The sequence below is a fragment of the Abramis brama genome (assembly GCF_963993115.1).
Source record: "Abramis brama genome assembly, chromosome: 14".
Lineage (NCBI taxonomy): Eukaryota > Metazoa > Chordata > Actinopteri > Cypriniformes > Leuciscidae > Abramis > Abramis brama.
In genome coordinates this window covers 13,537,737-13,551,000 of record NC_139976.1, presented here as the reverse complement: position 1 = coordinate 13,551,000, position 13,264 = coordinate 13,537,737, and the positions used below count along the sequence as shown (strand labels likewise).

General features: G+C 37.6%; 1 protein-coding gene across 1 annotated transcript; it reads left to right on the top strand.

The window, feature by feature from the left end:
• Positions 1-7,839: 7,839 nt before the first annotated feature.
• On the top strand, positions 7,840-12,339 carry sost (sclerostin). Its single transcript, XM_084134878.1, has 2 exons — positions 7,840-8,160; positions 10,412-12,339. The coding sequence occupies exons 1-2, from the start codon at positions 7,920-7,922 to the stop codon at positions 10,804-10,806; spliced, it is 636 nt and encodes a 211-aa protein (XP_083991004.1). The 5' UTR covers positions 7,840-7,919; the 3' UTR covers positions 10,807-12,339.
• The last annotated feature ends 925 nt before the right edge of the window (positions 12,340-13,264 follow it).

The window sequence follows — 13,264 nt, the reverse complement described above, 5'->3', positions numbered from 1 at the left end:
TGCAATCATAAATTATTTTTGCATTTCCTCCTAGAAGCATGAGAGAGACTCATTTCTCATGTGCAGGAGTAGTTTGCATGACAATACACTATTAGTTCTCCTTATGTGTTGCAAGCAGTCCATGTCTGTGGGCCTCTGCGGTCTTTGATTACAACAGAATGAGGCACATGAAAAAGCACTTACAACAGCCCCTAATTACTCCTGTTAGGTAACAGAGATAAGTAGGGTAACATTCAGCTGCGTACAGACTTTAATGCAACATTTGAGTCGCCTCAGCAAATCTACAAAGACTGAGCAAATGAAGGACTTCATATTCACAGCCAGATTTAATGCATATATCATCATGTTTTATGTTGTTGAAGAGATCATTATAAAATATGAGAGCAGGGTTAAGGTTTTGGGTCAGGATGTGTGAATATTTATGGAAGTACAGTATGTACGTTATTTATGCACATATCTGAGAGATGCTTTATGGTAAGAGTTTATAGTCTGTCTCCAACAGATGGAGACAAATGCTTCCATAAATCTGTCTTCCTCTGGGGCCCTGTGCGCCTTGCACCATGACCCGCACACTAAAAAAATACTTTCTTTTGACACACACAGAACATACTCATATCCACATACTCATATAACACTTTGTCACAGAATCACAGAGGACAATTTCCCTGTGATTTGAAGCGAATGGTCTTTGAGGTCCTTTAGCATTTGTTCAGCACACCTGGCGCTGGGGATGACCAGCTTCAGACTTCATGTATCCGCAAGGATCATTGAAAACGCTCAAATCAATTGGTCTGACACTAGGGCCGATCTCTATCCATGACCCTGTGCAGACTGCAATTACCCGAGCCCAGCTGTGGGGTCCTTAGAGACTTCTGTCCAGGGTCTCCACCCTGTACTGTCACACTCACAAACCATGCAGGACCACAGAGCCAGACCCGAAGGAGAAACAAAGCACTTCAGACGTCAGGGCAAACACAGCAGCTAAAACAGACACGGACGATATATTAAGAGCTGGGGGGTGAAAACTTTTTGAATTTGAAGATCAAGGTAAATTGTACTTAATAACTCTTCTGTTGCTTCCAATGGGCAGTACTAAATGAAGAAAAGATATTTTGAAACAACATAAGAAAAATGTGCTCTTAATGCATCGTGTTTCCTTCTGGAGCATTGTTGAATGTTTGAACCTTTTTTTTAAAGTTGTGAAAAAAGCTGCTCAGTGTGAAAATATGGATCTCAAAATCATAAAGTCACTGCTGGAATATTCAAATATGCAAAAGAATTTCCGGGACCTGGAGGATTTTTCTGAAGAACATAGGGCAGTTTAACTACTCAGGACAAACAAGGGACTCAATAACAACCATCAAAAAAAAAGAAGAAAAAAAAAGAAGAAGAAAACAGTCATGGATCATCCATATAATGACACATAGTATTAAGAATTAAGGGTACATAAACTTTTGAACAGGGTCATTTTTATAAATGCAGCTTTTTTTGTCTTGTGGACTATCTTTTATGTAAAATATCTTATTCAGGACAGTACAAAAAAAAAAAAAAACATTTTGTATGATCCCTGTGAATATGATTCTGTATGGGGTTCACAATCTTTCAAGCAGCACTTATATATATATATATATATATATATATATATATATATATATATATAAAATATAATATTTTTTTTACATTTAAATTCAATTTAATTACTTTACATAAACTTAATAATTTCCAAAACACAAATACAAGAATTGAGATGATGAGGAATAAAAGTTGACAGAATTAGAATTTTTGGGTTAACTAATTCTTTTAGGTCATGGATGATATGTCTGTGTAAATTTGTTAAATTAATAAGAAAGAAAGGGAAATTGTTATTTCAAGACAAGTATAATTGTGTTTTATATTATTATAAACATTGCCTGACAGATTGTGTAACCAGTTGGGCTTGACCGAATTCCAGATAGATAATTTGGCAGAAGAACATAGTTTAAGTAACAACTAATCTAAGAACTAATCTTTTAAAAATCTCATTATTAATGGCACTTCTTGTGAATGATATCCCCCTATTGCTTTGTCGTCTTCCTTAATGACTGGCTTAAATGAAAATCATATGATGTTTCCACTTTTCAACTTTTTTGTTCCATTTCACCGCATGCTCCCATAATGAAAACTGGAGAAAAAAAAAGGAACATCTGTGGAGCAGCGCTAATTATTGGGAAATATGGGAGAGAACATTCTTGGAATGGATGGGCTTCAGATCCTCTTCCAAGCACTTGTGCCCGCAGTGGTGTTGCTCGTTTCATCTTCCTGCACTCTGCTGTTGTGGCGTTCCTGCGGGGCCTTGCCAAGTGCGTCTGATATTTATTAAAGAACTGTCATGTAAAAAACAGCAGAATATGGCTGCGTGGCTCCTAAGTCAGATTGCTGGTGAGATACTGCCGGGAGTGTTTGATTTGGAAGCAAATGGGAAGGAAAGCTGGATGCGCTGTTATTTTTCCAAAGCCATTGTTTGATTTTAGGCGTGAAATATACACACGGCACTTGTTCCTAGTCATGTAGAACAACAAATTAGACACATCTAAAGCACAACTTCATTATTTTAGGAGATCAACCGAAATCATCTCTGATTAGCCAAACACACAAAAACCACATGAAAAGGGATCTTCAGCTCTGTTATTTATGCATAAATAAAGACAGAGCTAAGACACAACAGAGAAACATGAGTTAATGAAGAACAGGCTCCACATTTGAACCCTATTTGCAAGGTCAAGTATTAATCCATTAGCTAGATTTGGAAGACATTGAAGTCTCAATGTGGGCGGCAGAAGTTCAAAAAGTTATTTCAACCAAAAATATTCATAAGATGTTTGGGAAATGAAAAACGCAACAGGGAACCACTACAATTGTTTGCTGTATTGGCATGCTACTTGGCATGGCGACAGTAAAAATGACCTTTTAGAGTGACCTCTGACTTAAAGGAAACCCAAACGAAGAATACATCAGCACAAAGTAGGATTTACGTACACATCTGTTGTATTTGGCAGTCCGTGACAAATCGACAGCATTGACAAAAACAGACGGAAGGAAAGTCCACACTGTGAGGTGTCTGAAACCTGTCCCTTCCCAAAGCAGGTTTATTTTCTCAGCACAGTCTCTTCAGTGTGGGTGGCCAGTGGGAATATCTTTCCTGCTACTCCATCATCAGCTATCTTCACATGACAGCCAGTGTCATGACCCTGTTTATTAGTCCTGTTTTTAATTAGTCTTTATTGGATTAGATACCAGAGAGCTAGATTATTTTCACATGCTTGTTATCTGGTTTTATTGATCCCATAAAAAAGTAAACTTGTGGAGCTTTTTGAAACATGCTCTTGAAATAACTTCCTTTTCCCCCTCCCTCTCTTAGAACCCAAATAAATTCCTGCATGCTCAACATCTGAGCCTTTTTATACGTTCATGGCTAATTAACGCACCTTTACAGAGCATTCTGGGAAATGGTGGCGCCCCATCAGAAGAGCACATCATCACTGTGTGTTTCTGCAATTAAAAATCTGCTTTAGATTTCAACAGTCGCTTTCAGTTTCCAAATAAATTCAGAGACACTTCCACTCATAAAAATGAACAGCCACTGAAAGAATGATTCATGTCTCATGAAAATGGCATTCGGCTCTTACAAACTGTTGCAAAATCCACATAGTTACTGATCCACATATTTTGAGTTTTCCGTCAAAGATTACAACATACAAAATATGTTACATCTGGTGAAATCAAGTGACCTTTCCATAACAAGTACAATGCTGAGGTATTAATACACACTAAAATTATTCATTACATTAAGATTGAACATCATAATGACCCACAAGGTGAACATGATTTCACCAAGTGCAACATTTTCCTGGAACAACATTCCAATCAACCAATCAGATTTGATGGATAAGTTTACAGTTAATGTCAAGTTTAGACTTTCAACCAGGGTTAGGTGCTTTGTTATTCAACTATCATTTCCCTCTGATTTTAGGGATAAGTCATAGGTAGGGTTAGGTTTAGGGATATGGTTAAGACTGAATTTTGAGACAGGAATGTTGGTCAAGGATCAACAAAATATCTTACTTTCTTCTTACTTGGCAAAATCACGGTAACAGTGTGTAAATGACAATGCCAACTTGCTTGATAATTTCAAGACAATTGAAATGACGTTGTTCTGACATTGTTCTGTACAATCTCACTTCCAGTAACCTTGGATCTGATTTGATTAAATAAATAAATAATTTTGGAAAACTAGCAATCTGGATTGTAACAAAGTGAACCAGAGAACAATGACGCACTATATTTCTCAATAATATTCTCTCATAACAATCACCGCCGATATATTTCTCCCACAACTCTATTTGTTCATAACCTCGTCAGAATGAGTTTAATGGCTTGGCATTTTGTTATTTTTCTCACCATGCTATAGCTGCAACTACACTACCAGTCTGTGTGCATATCCTGTAAGAATCAGTGGATAAATATTGGCTAGGTGATCATTGTTTACAGTTGCACTTGTGGCAGCTCTGTTGTACATAGAGTGGTTAAAGAGTGGTTAACACATGGACCCAGCGGTAAGCAAGGTTTGCCGAGACTCTCAGTAAAACCACAGCTGAGGTTTCCGCTGCTCTTAAACTCAAATGAACTCTTTTAAAACATGATTTAGTCTTGGAAGTGCTTTTAGTATGATTCAGCTAGTCATGGCTTATCTAATGTGCTTCTATTTCTGTGAAATTTTCAGACTATTATATCCAGCATGACAAATGTGCTACTAATGACAAATGTAAATGACTTGGCAGATTGAGATGTGAGGTATTACTGTAATATTCTAGGTTCATAAGCTGCAGGGGAGCGGTACTTGTACGGATAAAATATGATCCATAAATGTTTTTCTTCGGTAACATTGCGCAGATGCTTCATTTATAATACTATTTGTCAGGGCTGTATTTCTAAATGAGACATCAGTTCCCAGGACAGCTGGAAATGGTGTAATCTGCGCATTTGAAAGTAGAAATCACTAATGTTTTTGTGCAAACGACTCCATTTACCACATATTACACTGTAAAAAATGATTTTTTGGTGAAGTAAATACTACTGAAAAAAAACAATGTAATTTACATGAAAAAGTTAGTTCAGGCAAGAATTAAAAAAACGAAGTAAATTCCATATCAGTACTTAATTCAAGCGAGTAGAAATGAAAGCGTAAATATCAACTCAATAAAATTAAGTAAAAATTACTCAGCTTTTCTGATACTGGGGTTCCCATCATGCACTAGACCTTGAATAATTAATGAGGTTAATTTTTCACTGGTTTCCAGCTGTATTTACACTGTTTCATCATTGCTTTTGTTGTCAGGATTAGTAACTTGCCATTTTGTGACATTTCGAGTAAATTTTCTGCTCAAAATGACACATTCAAACACAAAAACGATCCATCAAATGTTACCGTCATTGTGTATTATCTACCAAGTATTGAGGTCTTTGCATTCACATGATGCTTAACATCTGACATGCTGTAGTATAAATTACTTAGATAATCTAAGTAAAGCACATACTATAAATTACTGGTATAATTCAATATTATTGTTTGAGTGAAATGTAATGCAAAGGAAATTTCAACTAAATCGATATTAATCAACCTTTTACTAGCCAAGTTAAAATGACTTATGTTACTTTCACTTAACTAGGTTAAGTAAAAGTTTACTTAATTCCATATTCCAAGTAAATTTAACTTAAAGATTTCTAATTAAAGCTACTGATGAATATGTTTAGGTTTTTACTTGGCAAATCTTTGTAAATTTACTAGCATTTTCTGAGTGAAAAAAGTTGCCTAGCTTTTTTCAAGTAAATCCTACTCCAAATTTTTTTCAGTGTATATTCATACACGCTAATGTGTATCCTCTTATCAGACTTTGTGAAATGTTATGACTACATCCCTCAGAGTATCTCCTAAGCTTTTTGCTGGACTCTAGTTTGTGTGAAAAATTGCCCTGATTATCATATACAAAAGAAAATTTTCACACTTTATTATGACCCATGTAAGATCTTGTAAATAAATGTAAGTGACACTTGAGCCACCATTATAAAAATCTGAAGCAATATTTATGTTGTTAAAAACAAATAATAATAATATTAATTATTATTATACAAGATTTAACCATAAATCTGGTGGTAAAAACGTATTAGCAGGGCCCGAGAGCACTTTTTGTTTTCGCAAGATTAACGTTTCTGCTCAACTTTGACCCTGTTCCATTATCTGAAAACTTTTAATGCTCAGCTGCAAGTTGGTATGTTTGCATTTCATGCATTGAGAGTCTAGCCTTGTCAGTCCAGATGAGTAAAATGCTTTGTTTATGTGGCTTTGACATAGTGTTGCCCTTTTTTCCTTCTTTATACAAATATCTTTTGCTGGCAGCCCTTGTAAATCTGGAACACATCTAAGTGTTATTTATGCTCAAGCTGCTATCTTGATAAAGCATGGAGACTGTGTTTTCTGTGCACAAACCCAAAGAGGTATAAAAACAGCTAGCGAATGACAGGGAAAGAGTATAGGCTACAATCAGACTGGGCCTGTGGTGGACACTGTGATCTTTCTTTTTCTTCATGATGACAGGCCAAAAAGAAGAAGAGTCACAATAGATCGCAGAAGAATTCCATCTATCCTGCCAAAGTGGTTTCTAAGCTTAAAAGACTGGCTGGACACAATGTATCAGTGTAGCATTAGAAGTTATTGCTCAACCAGTCTCATGCACACTGACATTTGCTTAGCTTAAGAATTTCATGCAGAAATAATGCAACAGACAGGAGAAGCAGGATGTTTTCCTATGTATGCAATAAAAGAGAAATAATATCCTTTCAAGGTTTTTGCTTGTTTGGGTTCCCTCAAGAGGGCAGTGTTTGTACAAAGCGATGCATTTAACGTTGATGTGACAGTTATGTGACATAAAGCATCTGTATCTTGTGCGTGTCCAACTGCTCATTCATAGTAGTCTTTAATTTATAGGCTACTGCCAGACTGATAATGCATGTGTCCCTAAAATATTCACACAAAAATAGAGTCAAAGGAAGAGGGGGATGGGTTAGTAAAAGTGGCCCTTGCCTATAGCCTGTAAGGTTTTCAAAAGTTCCAGTTATTATTAAACGTAGTCATCATAGCACATACAATTCACCGGTCGCCAAATAACAAACACAATACACGTTTTCCATTGCGATCGGCGATACTTTATTGCATCTCTAGCCCCAATTTATTATCATAAATGTATCGCAAAAAAACTTTAGTATTCTGTTTAAATGTCACAACATGTAGGCTATGCTAGGCTATATTATAATTCGTGTTACGTGTGAGAAATAGCCTATATCAACCGACTGTGTCTGCTGAAAGCAGAAAATTCCTCTAAAGAAAAGTGTATATTACTCGTTCAGGCCATTGTATAGTTTGCACACAAAACAATAATAATAATAATACTAAAACTATAATTGAAGGCTATAAATAATATAATAGCACAAATAGGCCTAAATTTTAAAGAATAAAAAGGTCTGTCCAAAATTCTGATTGTAGCAGGGCCTATATTTTTTTGTGATCTTTCAAAGTGAAGACAACAGCACACGACACATGAAATAGAGCAGTAACACGCTGTCTAATTTCTGGATAAGAAAAAAGAAAGAACAAAAAAAAAATATGACTTTCCTCTCAGGTTGACCTTACACTTCTGCGGGTGCCCCTTCCTCCCTATCAGTTTCTGAATGAGCTACTTTGCCTAAATCCCTCCCACTTCGTGTAAGCGCTAAATTATCTGTTTTTTCCCCCCCACCGAAACCTGTGGTACTTTAAAAAGGAAAGCCTCTCACGAAGAGAAGAAAACCGGTCAGAGTTTGCCCGCTGAACGTGTCGTTATTTCAGTATGCAGGTGTCTCTAGCGCTCGTGCACTGCGGCGCGCGGCTGTTGCTGCTGGTGCTGCTACAGGGATGTTTCACAGCTGCGCACGGATGGAGGGCTTTAAAAAATGATGCTACAGAAATTATACCAGAATACACGGAGGACACGAATAAACCCGAGGAGCAGATACAACTTTCTGACAATAACACAATGAACCGGGCTAAGAACGGAGGAAGGAGATCATCAGCCAACTCACGCATTTATGGTAAGTAACAAGAAACAGATCTTTAATTAACAGTATTGAGCTCTATTAAAATACATCAATACCAACATAAACACAATACTGTATGGATGTTCCAATTCTTAACATGGATTTTTTTTCTGAGCTCTTTCGTAATCAAATAGACAATTAAAAAAAAAAAAAAATGTTTTCTTTAAAGTTAATAAACCCCCCATGTAACCTAATGCTGATATAAAATTATGTTACTTAGTTATTTTGACTTTAATGAATTTGAAGCTATTTAATTAAGCAAGCACTAAAACACATTAGTGATTAGATATTTTAGACAAGTACAGATTGTAAAATATATCTGAACATTTTAACAGGAATATGCTGCTGATGGCGAGTGTTTGCAAGTTAAATAAATTAATAAATTAGTCTCAAATATTATAATTAGATTTTCACTAGATAGATCTTGAGACCTACACGGTTTTGTTATCTAAAACGGATTAGACATCAGCAACTGAAAAGGTTACTAAGTAAACAAGCCTATCTATAATGATATTTGCTCCAGTAATTTGTTAAACTAATGACTTTAAAAATTCACCCTGTATTTTATAGTGTAATGTATACAGGCTACAAATAGAATCATTATAAACTTCCACAAAACTGGATATCCTGGCTCTAAGATGTGCCGCTTTTAAATAAAAGCTCAAATTCAGAAAGAATGCATGCCGCTCCACCTTTTCACCAGCCCAAGTGATACACTAACTTCAATAACCCTTTTTTTGTTGTTGCTGTATCCCCAATTTTACATAATTAGACAAGGTCTGCCTTTCCATAACCATCTAATTGCAACAGTATGGTTTCAGGGTAGTTGAAAATGTGAGAAGTTTTTCTAAGGGGTCATTTCTTCAGGGCATTGCCATGAGAATGACTCCCACCTGTGAAAAGTAAAACTACTGTGAATTCAAACCAACAGTAGTTCTAACAATGTACAATGTGTGTTTGTGTATGTGGATGCAAGAATTAGCAGGAAAAAAGAAAAAGATGGGTGTTTTCACAATCGGTTTAGTTAGTTTGGTTCTTTTAAAGAGGACTCACCCTTAGAACTTGTTTCCAGAACACAAATCAAGACTTTGGACTAAAGTAAAGCATTGTGTTTGAGTAAAATGTCTAAATTTATTGCTAAATAAATACACAGATTACTTCCAAAAATAATAATAAGCAATCCTCCAGATTACACAGATTAATGAAATTATCACAATAATAGGCTATAAAAATAATTAAAGATTGAGCAGTTTGTTAAGTGAACTGAAGATGCAAGATAATTCCAAATAACTAGATATGTCAGTGAACAGTCCTAAAATGATGTTGAATTTCAGCAGAAGGAAACGGTTTTCAAGCCAAGCATGTATGTTACACTTGCCAGTCAGGGGGTGGGATGGGCTGGAGAGAGAAATCACACTCTCATGTGCTGATCTTGAAGAGGTGACGTGTGTATTTTCTCTGGTGGTCAGTGTGGGGTCATGTTGAGATATGTTCATCTTCCTCTGGCTCTCCTCCAGCTCCTCATAAAACATCAGATCAGATTTTCTGAGAATCAGGGGAGGCAGAACCTGAACTCATCACACACATAAATCCTTTGTTCTTCTCCAGGAGGGGAGCTGAAGAAGGAAATAGATCTTTTCACTCTCAGCTTCGTCTTTTTAACTGACACATAAAATGCGAAACATAAATGAAGACATTGTCGATGTTGTTTGAGGAGATTACATTAAATTCAAAGATTACTGTGAAAATGTTAGCTCTTACCCAGACAGAAGTTTACAAGTATTCGGTCCTTTCTGTACTTATCAGAACAATCTGGTAAACGTATGTTGCTTAGTGTCTGTGGGTTTCTAATTGATTGGGTTTCTCATCAATTCCAGCCTCAACCAAGAGCACATACTAAAAATTAGAGGCCAAATCCAAACCAGATTAAATACAAAAACAAAAACATATTGAGCCGATATAAAAATGTGATCGTGCGTTTCCTCTCGAGATGGACACAAAGCAAATTTTTCTGGGAAACTCGTCAAAACACAACAAAGTCAACTTTAGGAAATTTACTTTATATAACAAAACATGAAAAATAAAATCTGATTTGTTTATCCTAGTTGTGAACAATCCAAAACCCTGTGTGTCGCACAGGCTATAATAAATACCAGCGTTGGTAGCTGTGTTTTATTTAAGATGCATCCCTAAACCATTTTGTAAACATTTAACTAATCTGTTCTGGTTCTGCTCTCTTTTCCAGGAGCCTCTGAACTAAGCTGCAGGGAGCTGCGTTCTACCCGCTACGTTACTGATGGATCCTGCCGCAGTGTCAAACCTGTGAAGGAACTGGTGTGTTCTGGTCAATGCCTTCCAGCTCATCTCATGCCAAACTCAATTCTCAGGGGGAAATGGTGGAGAAGCAGCACCTCCGATTATCGCTGCATCCCAGCTCACTCCCGCACTCAGCGGATACAACTCCAGTGTCCGAACGGACCAAACCGGACGTACAAAATCCGAGTAGTCACGTCTTGCAAGTGCAAACGCTTCACTCGCCATCACAACCAATCGGATGTCAAGGAGTTGCCCTCTAAGAAGCCACGGCGCAATAAGAAGCACCGTAGCAAAGTGCCCTCAGTCAACAGCAATTCGTACTGAGGGGGAAAGTTGAACTGATACAGAAACTCTCTCTTGCACACATACAAATTCACCTTTATACATGCGCACACATATTTCAGAAACTCCAATCCAAGGGAAGGAATACACACATTAGCATTTAACAAACTTATTGGCACGCCAAGAAGTTTCCAATGTATTTCAGATGTCTCACTGTTTGAATGAGCCTAAATAGTCCCAGTTTGATCATAGAATGCCAGTGGACTAATGGATGCTTGAGTGAAAAGACGTATACAATTATGTGAGATTAGTTCAGGGAATGTGATAGTTCATGATATTTTTGAGGGAGGAGGAATAACTCCACATATTCTTACCCAAGCAGTTCATTTCAAGTTTGAAGTTCATTGAAAGGGTAAGCTAACAAGGGTGCAAACACACTGAGCGTTCAACCAATCCACCAAGCTCTCATGTGAATGTTTGTGCACCAGATTTGTCCTCCTCTTTTGGGACTCGGAGCAGCATATGATTTGACCGTCCAGCCGTGTCGGGCCCAAAAGGACACGCCGCTGCTGACAGATCGCTGAGGCCCAGAATTCTTAACCTTGGTCAGTTTTACCAGCCCATGAGTGCTCTTGACGGGCTGGGGAGCCGAGCCAGGCACCATGTGAGTTTCTGCAACTTCACATTTCCACAAGAAACTGATCGGAACTGGCAGTTAGAGCCGCGTTATGGAGAGTTCGAAAAGTTGTGTCAGCCCTCCACGGTCCAAGTCCCCGGAGGTCAAGAACCGCAAACGATATTCCTGTGACTTGTCCTAATTACCAAATAGTTCCATTCCTGTGTTTAGGATTTGAGTCATAAAAAGCCATTTCCTCTAGACATGGTCAGTTCCTGTTTGTTAGAACACCCGAAAAAGAGGCCCACATGTGCGCAAGAATCTGCAAAAATTCCTCGCGGGCAAAAAACCTTTCTGCACCCTCCTTCAATGGAAACCATTTGGAGATATTCAGCTATCTGCAATTGCTAGCAGGTTACCTACATTACCATTACTGAAGTCTTCAACAAAGGTGTCATCCTTCCCGTCTCCTCGTATGACCGGAAAAAGAAGAGACAAATAAGTGAACCAAACTCTGAGATTGTGGGCTGGATGTTGATTTTACACAGGATAAAGAGATTAAGCCAATTGTTCAACATTTTCTGCTCATGACATCCCCAGCTCTTTTTTTTTGTTCAGTGCTGATAATATTTGCTTATTTTTCAATTGTGTATTTAAAATAGCAACTGGAAGGGATTTTTATAATGTAAGCAGACTTGCCACGAATAGCAACTTGTATATACTGTACGTGTGGTCTCATTGAGCGTTATCCTCCTCGATGAATGGATCCACTCTCTCTCTTTGACCAAAAGACTGTTACAAAGAATGAACTGCATATTTATTTTTTCAATTTCATCATTTAAATTATTTATGCAATCTTTTTTGTAGAAAATAATAGCCAGTATTGTACTATATGTAATTATAGTGAATTTCATACCGAAAAAGAGTACATGAATAAAGTTAAGCAACGTATATATGTGAAAAGAAGTGTGTTTGTTATCATTCTTGTCAGACTGCTTTGACAGATCCTTTCTCCTGTTGGGCCGTGCCCGCACGCTAAACCCAACCCTCAATGAACCCTCTGTAAACAATATTCCGCAATTAGGAAGTAGAGGCTTTGTAGCACTTTGGAATGTCTAAGACACGTTACAAAAGGCGAGAAAAGGAAAGAATCTCCTCGTCAGACAGGAACGGTATACAGTCACAACAGAAACAGCTCTTTTTGTCCGGTATGGTGAACTCAACCCACAGGCCTCCATTCATCTATTTGTTTGTTTAAGCTTGCACAGTCTGAGCCATAGATTGACAAGAAAATGTGTATTGGCCGACTTGTTTTAGTCCTTCTAATCTTGTCTGCATGCTCTCTCATGATGAAATTCTCTATATTAGTCTAACTGGGTCCAGGCTGCTCAGTACACAAAACGACATAGAGTCTCTGTGCTGTAAACCAACAAATATTCATTTTTATGAATGTTTACAGCGTTTATGTATCTTACAGAATGACTAAAAGATGTATATGAGCAAACTCTGAGGACACATCACAAAATGATTTTCATTTAGTTCACATCTATTGGGAACATATTTTCCCGCAGTTCAAATACAATCGTCCCAAATTCATGGCCGCTTGACATGCCATGCTTTTGCTCAAAAGTAGCTGGCAGGCCGAAGCATTTCCAAAAAAATCAAGAACAAGTGCTTGAATGTGTCACATGAGTAGTTCCTACATAAATTGATGCTGACAAAGCATCTGACCTTAGTTACGGCCCCTGTTTGCAGTCGTTACTCAGCAGGGACCTGGCACGGACCTCCACAGCCACAGGGAAAGCAGGAGTGTGTGAGAGAGGTCAGCTGGGACTCACTCCTCAGTGTGTGTTTAACACTTTTGTGCCTGCTCCACAGTATCTC

Bases quoted from the DNA above. Each gene is read 5' to 3' on its own strand.
- sost (XM_084134878.1), top strand. From the start codon at position 7,920: ATGCAGGTGTCTCTAGCGCTCGTGCACTGCGGCGCGCGGCTGTTGCTG. The intron at 8,161-10,411 runs GTAAGTAACAAG...TCTCTTTTCCAG, and splicing joins AGCCAACTCACGCATTTATG to GAGCCTCTGAACTAAGCTGC.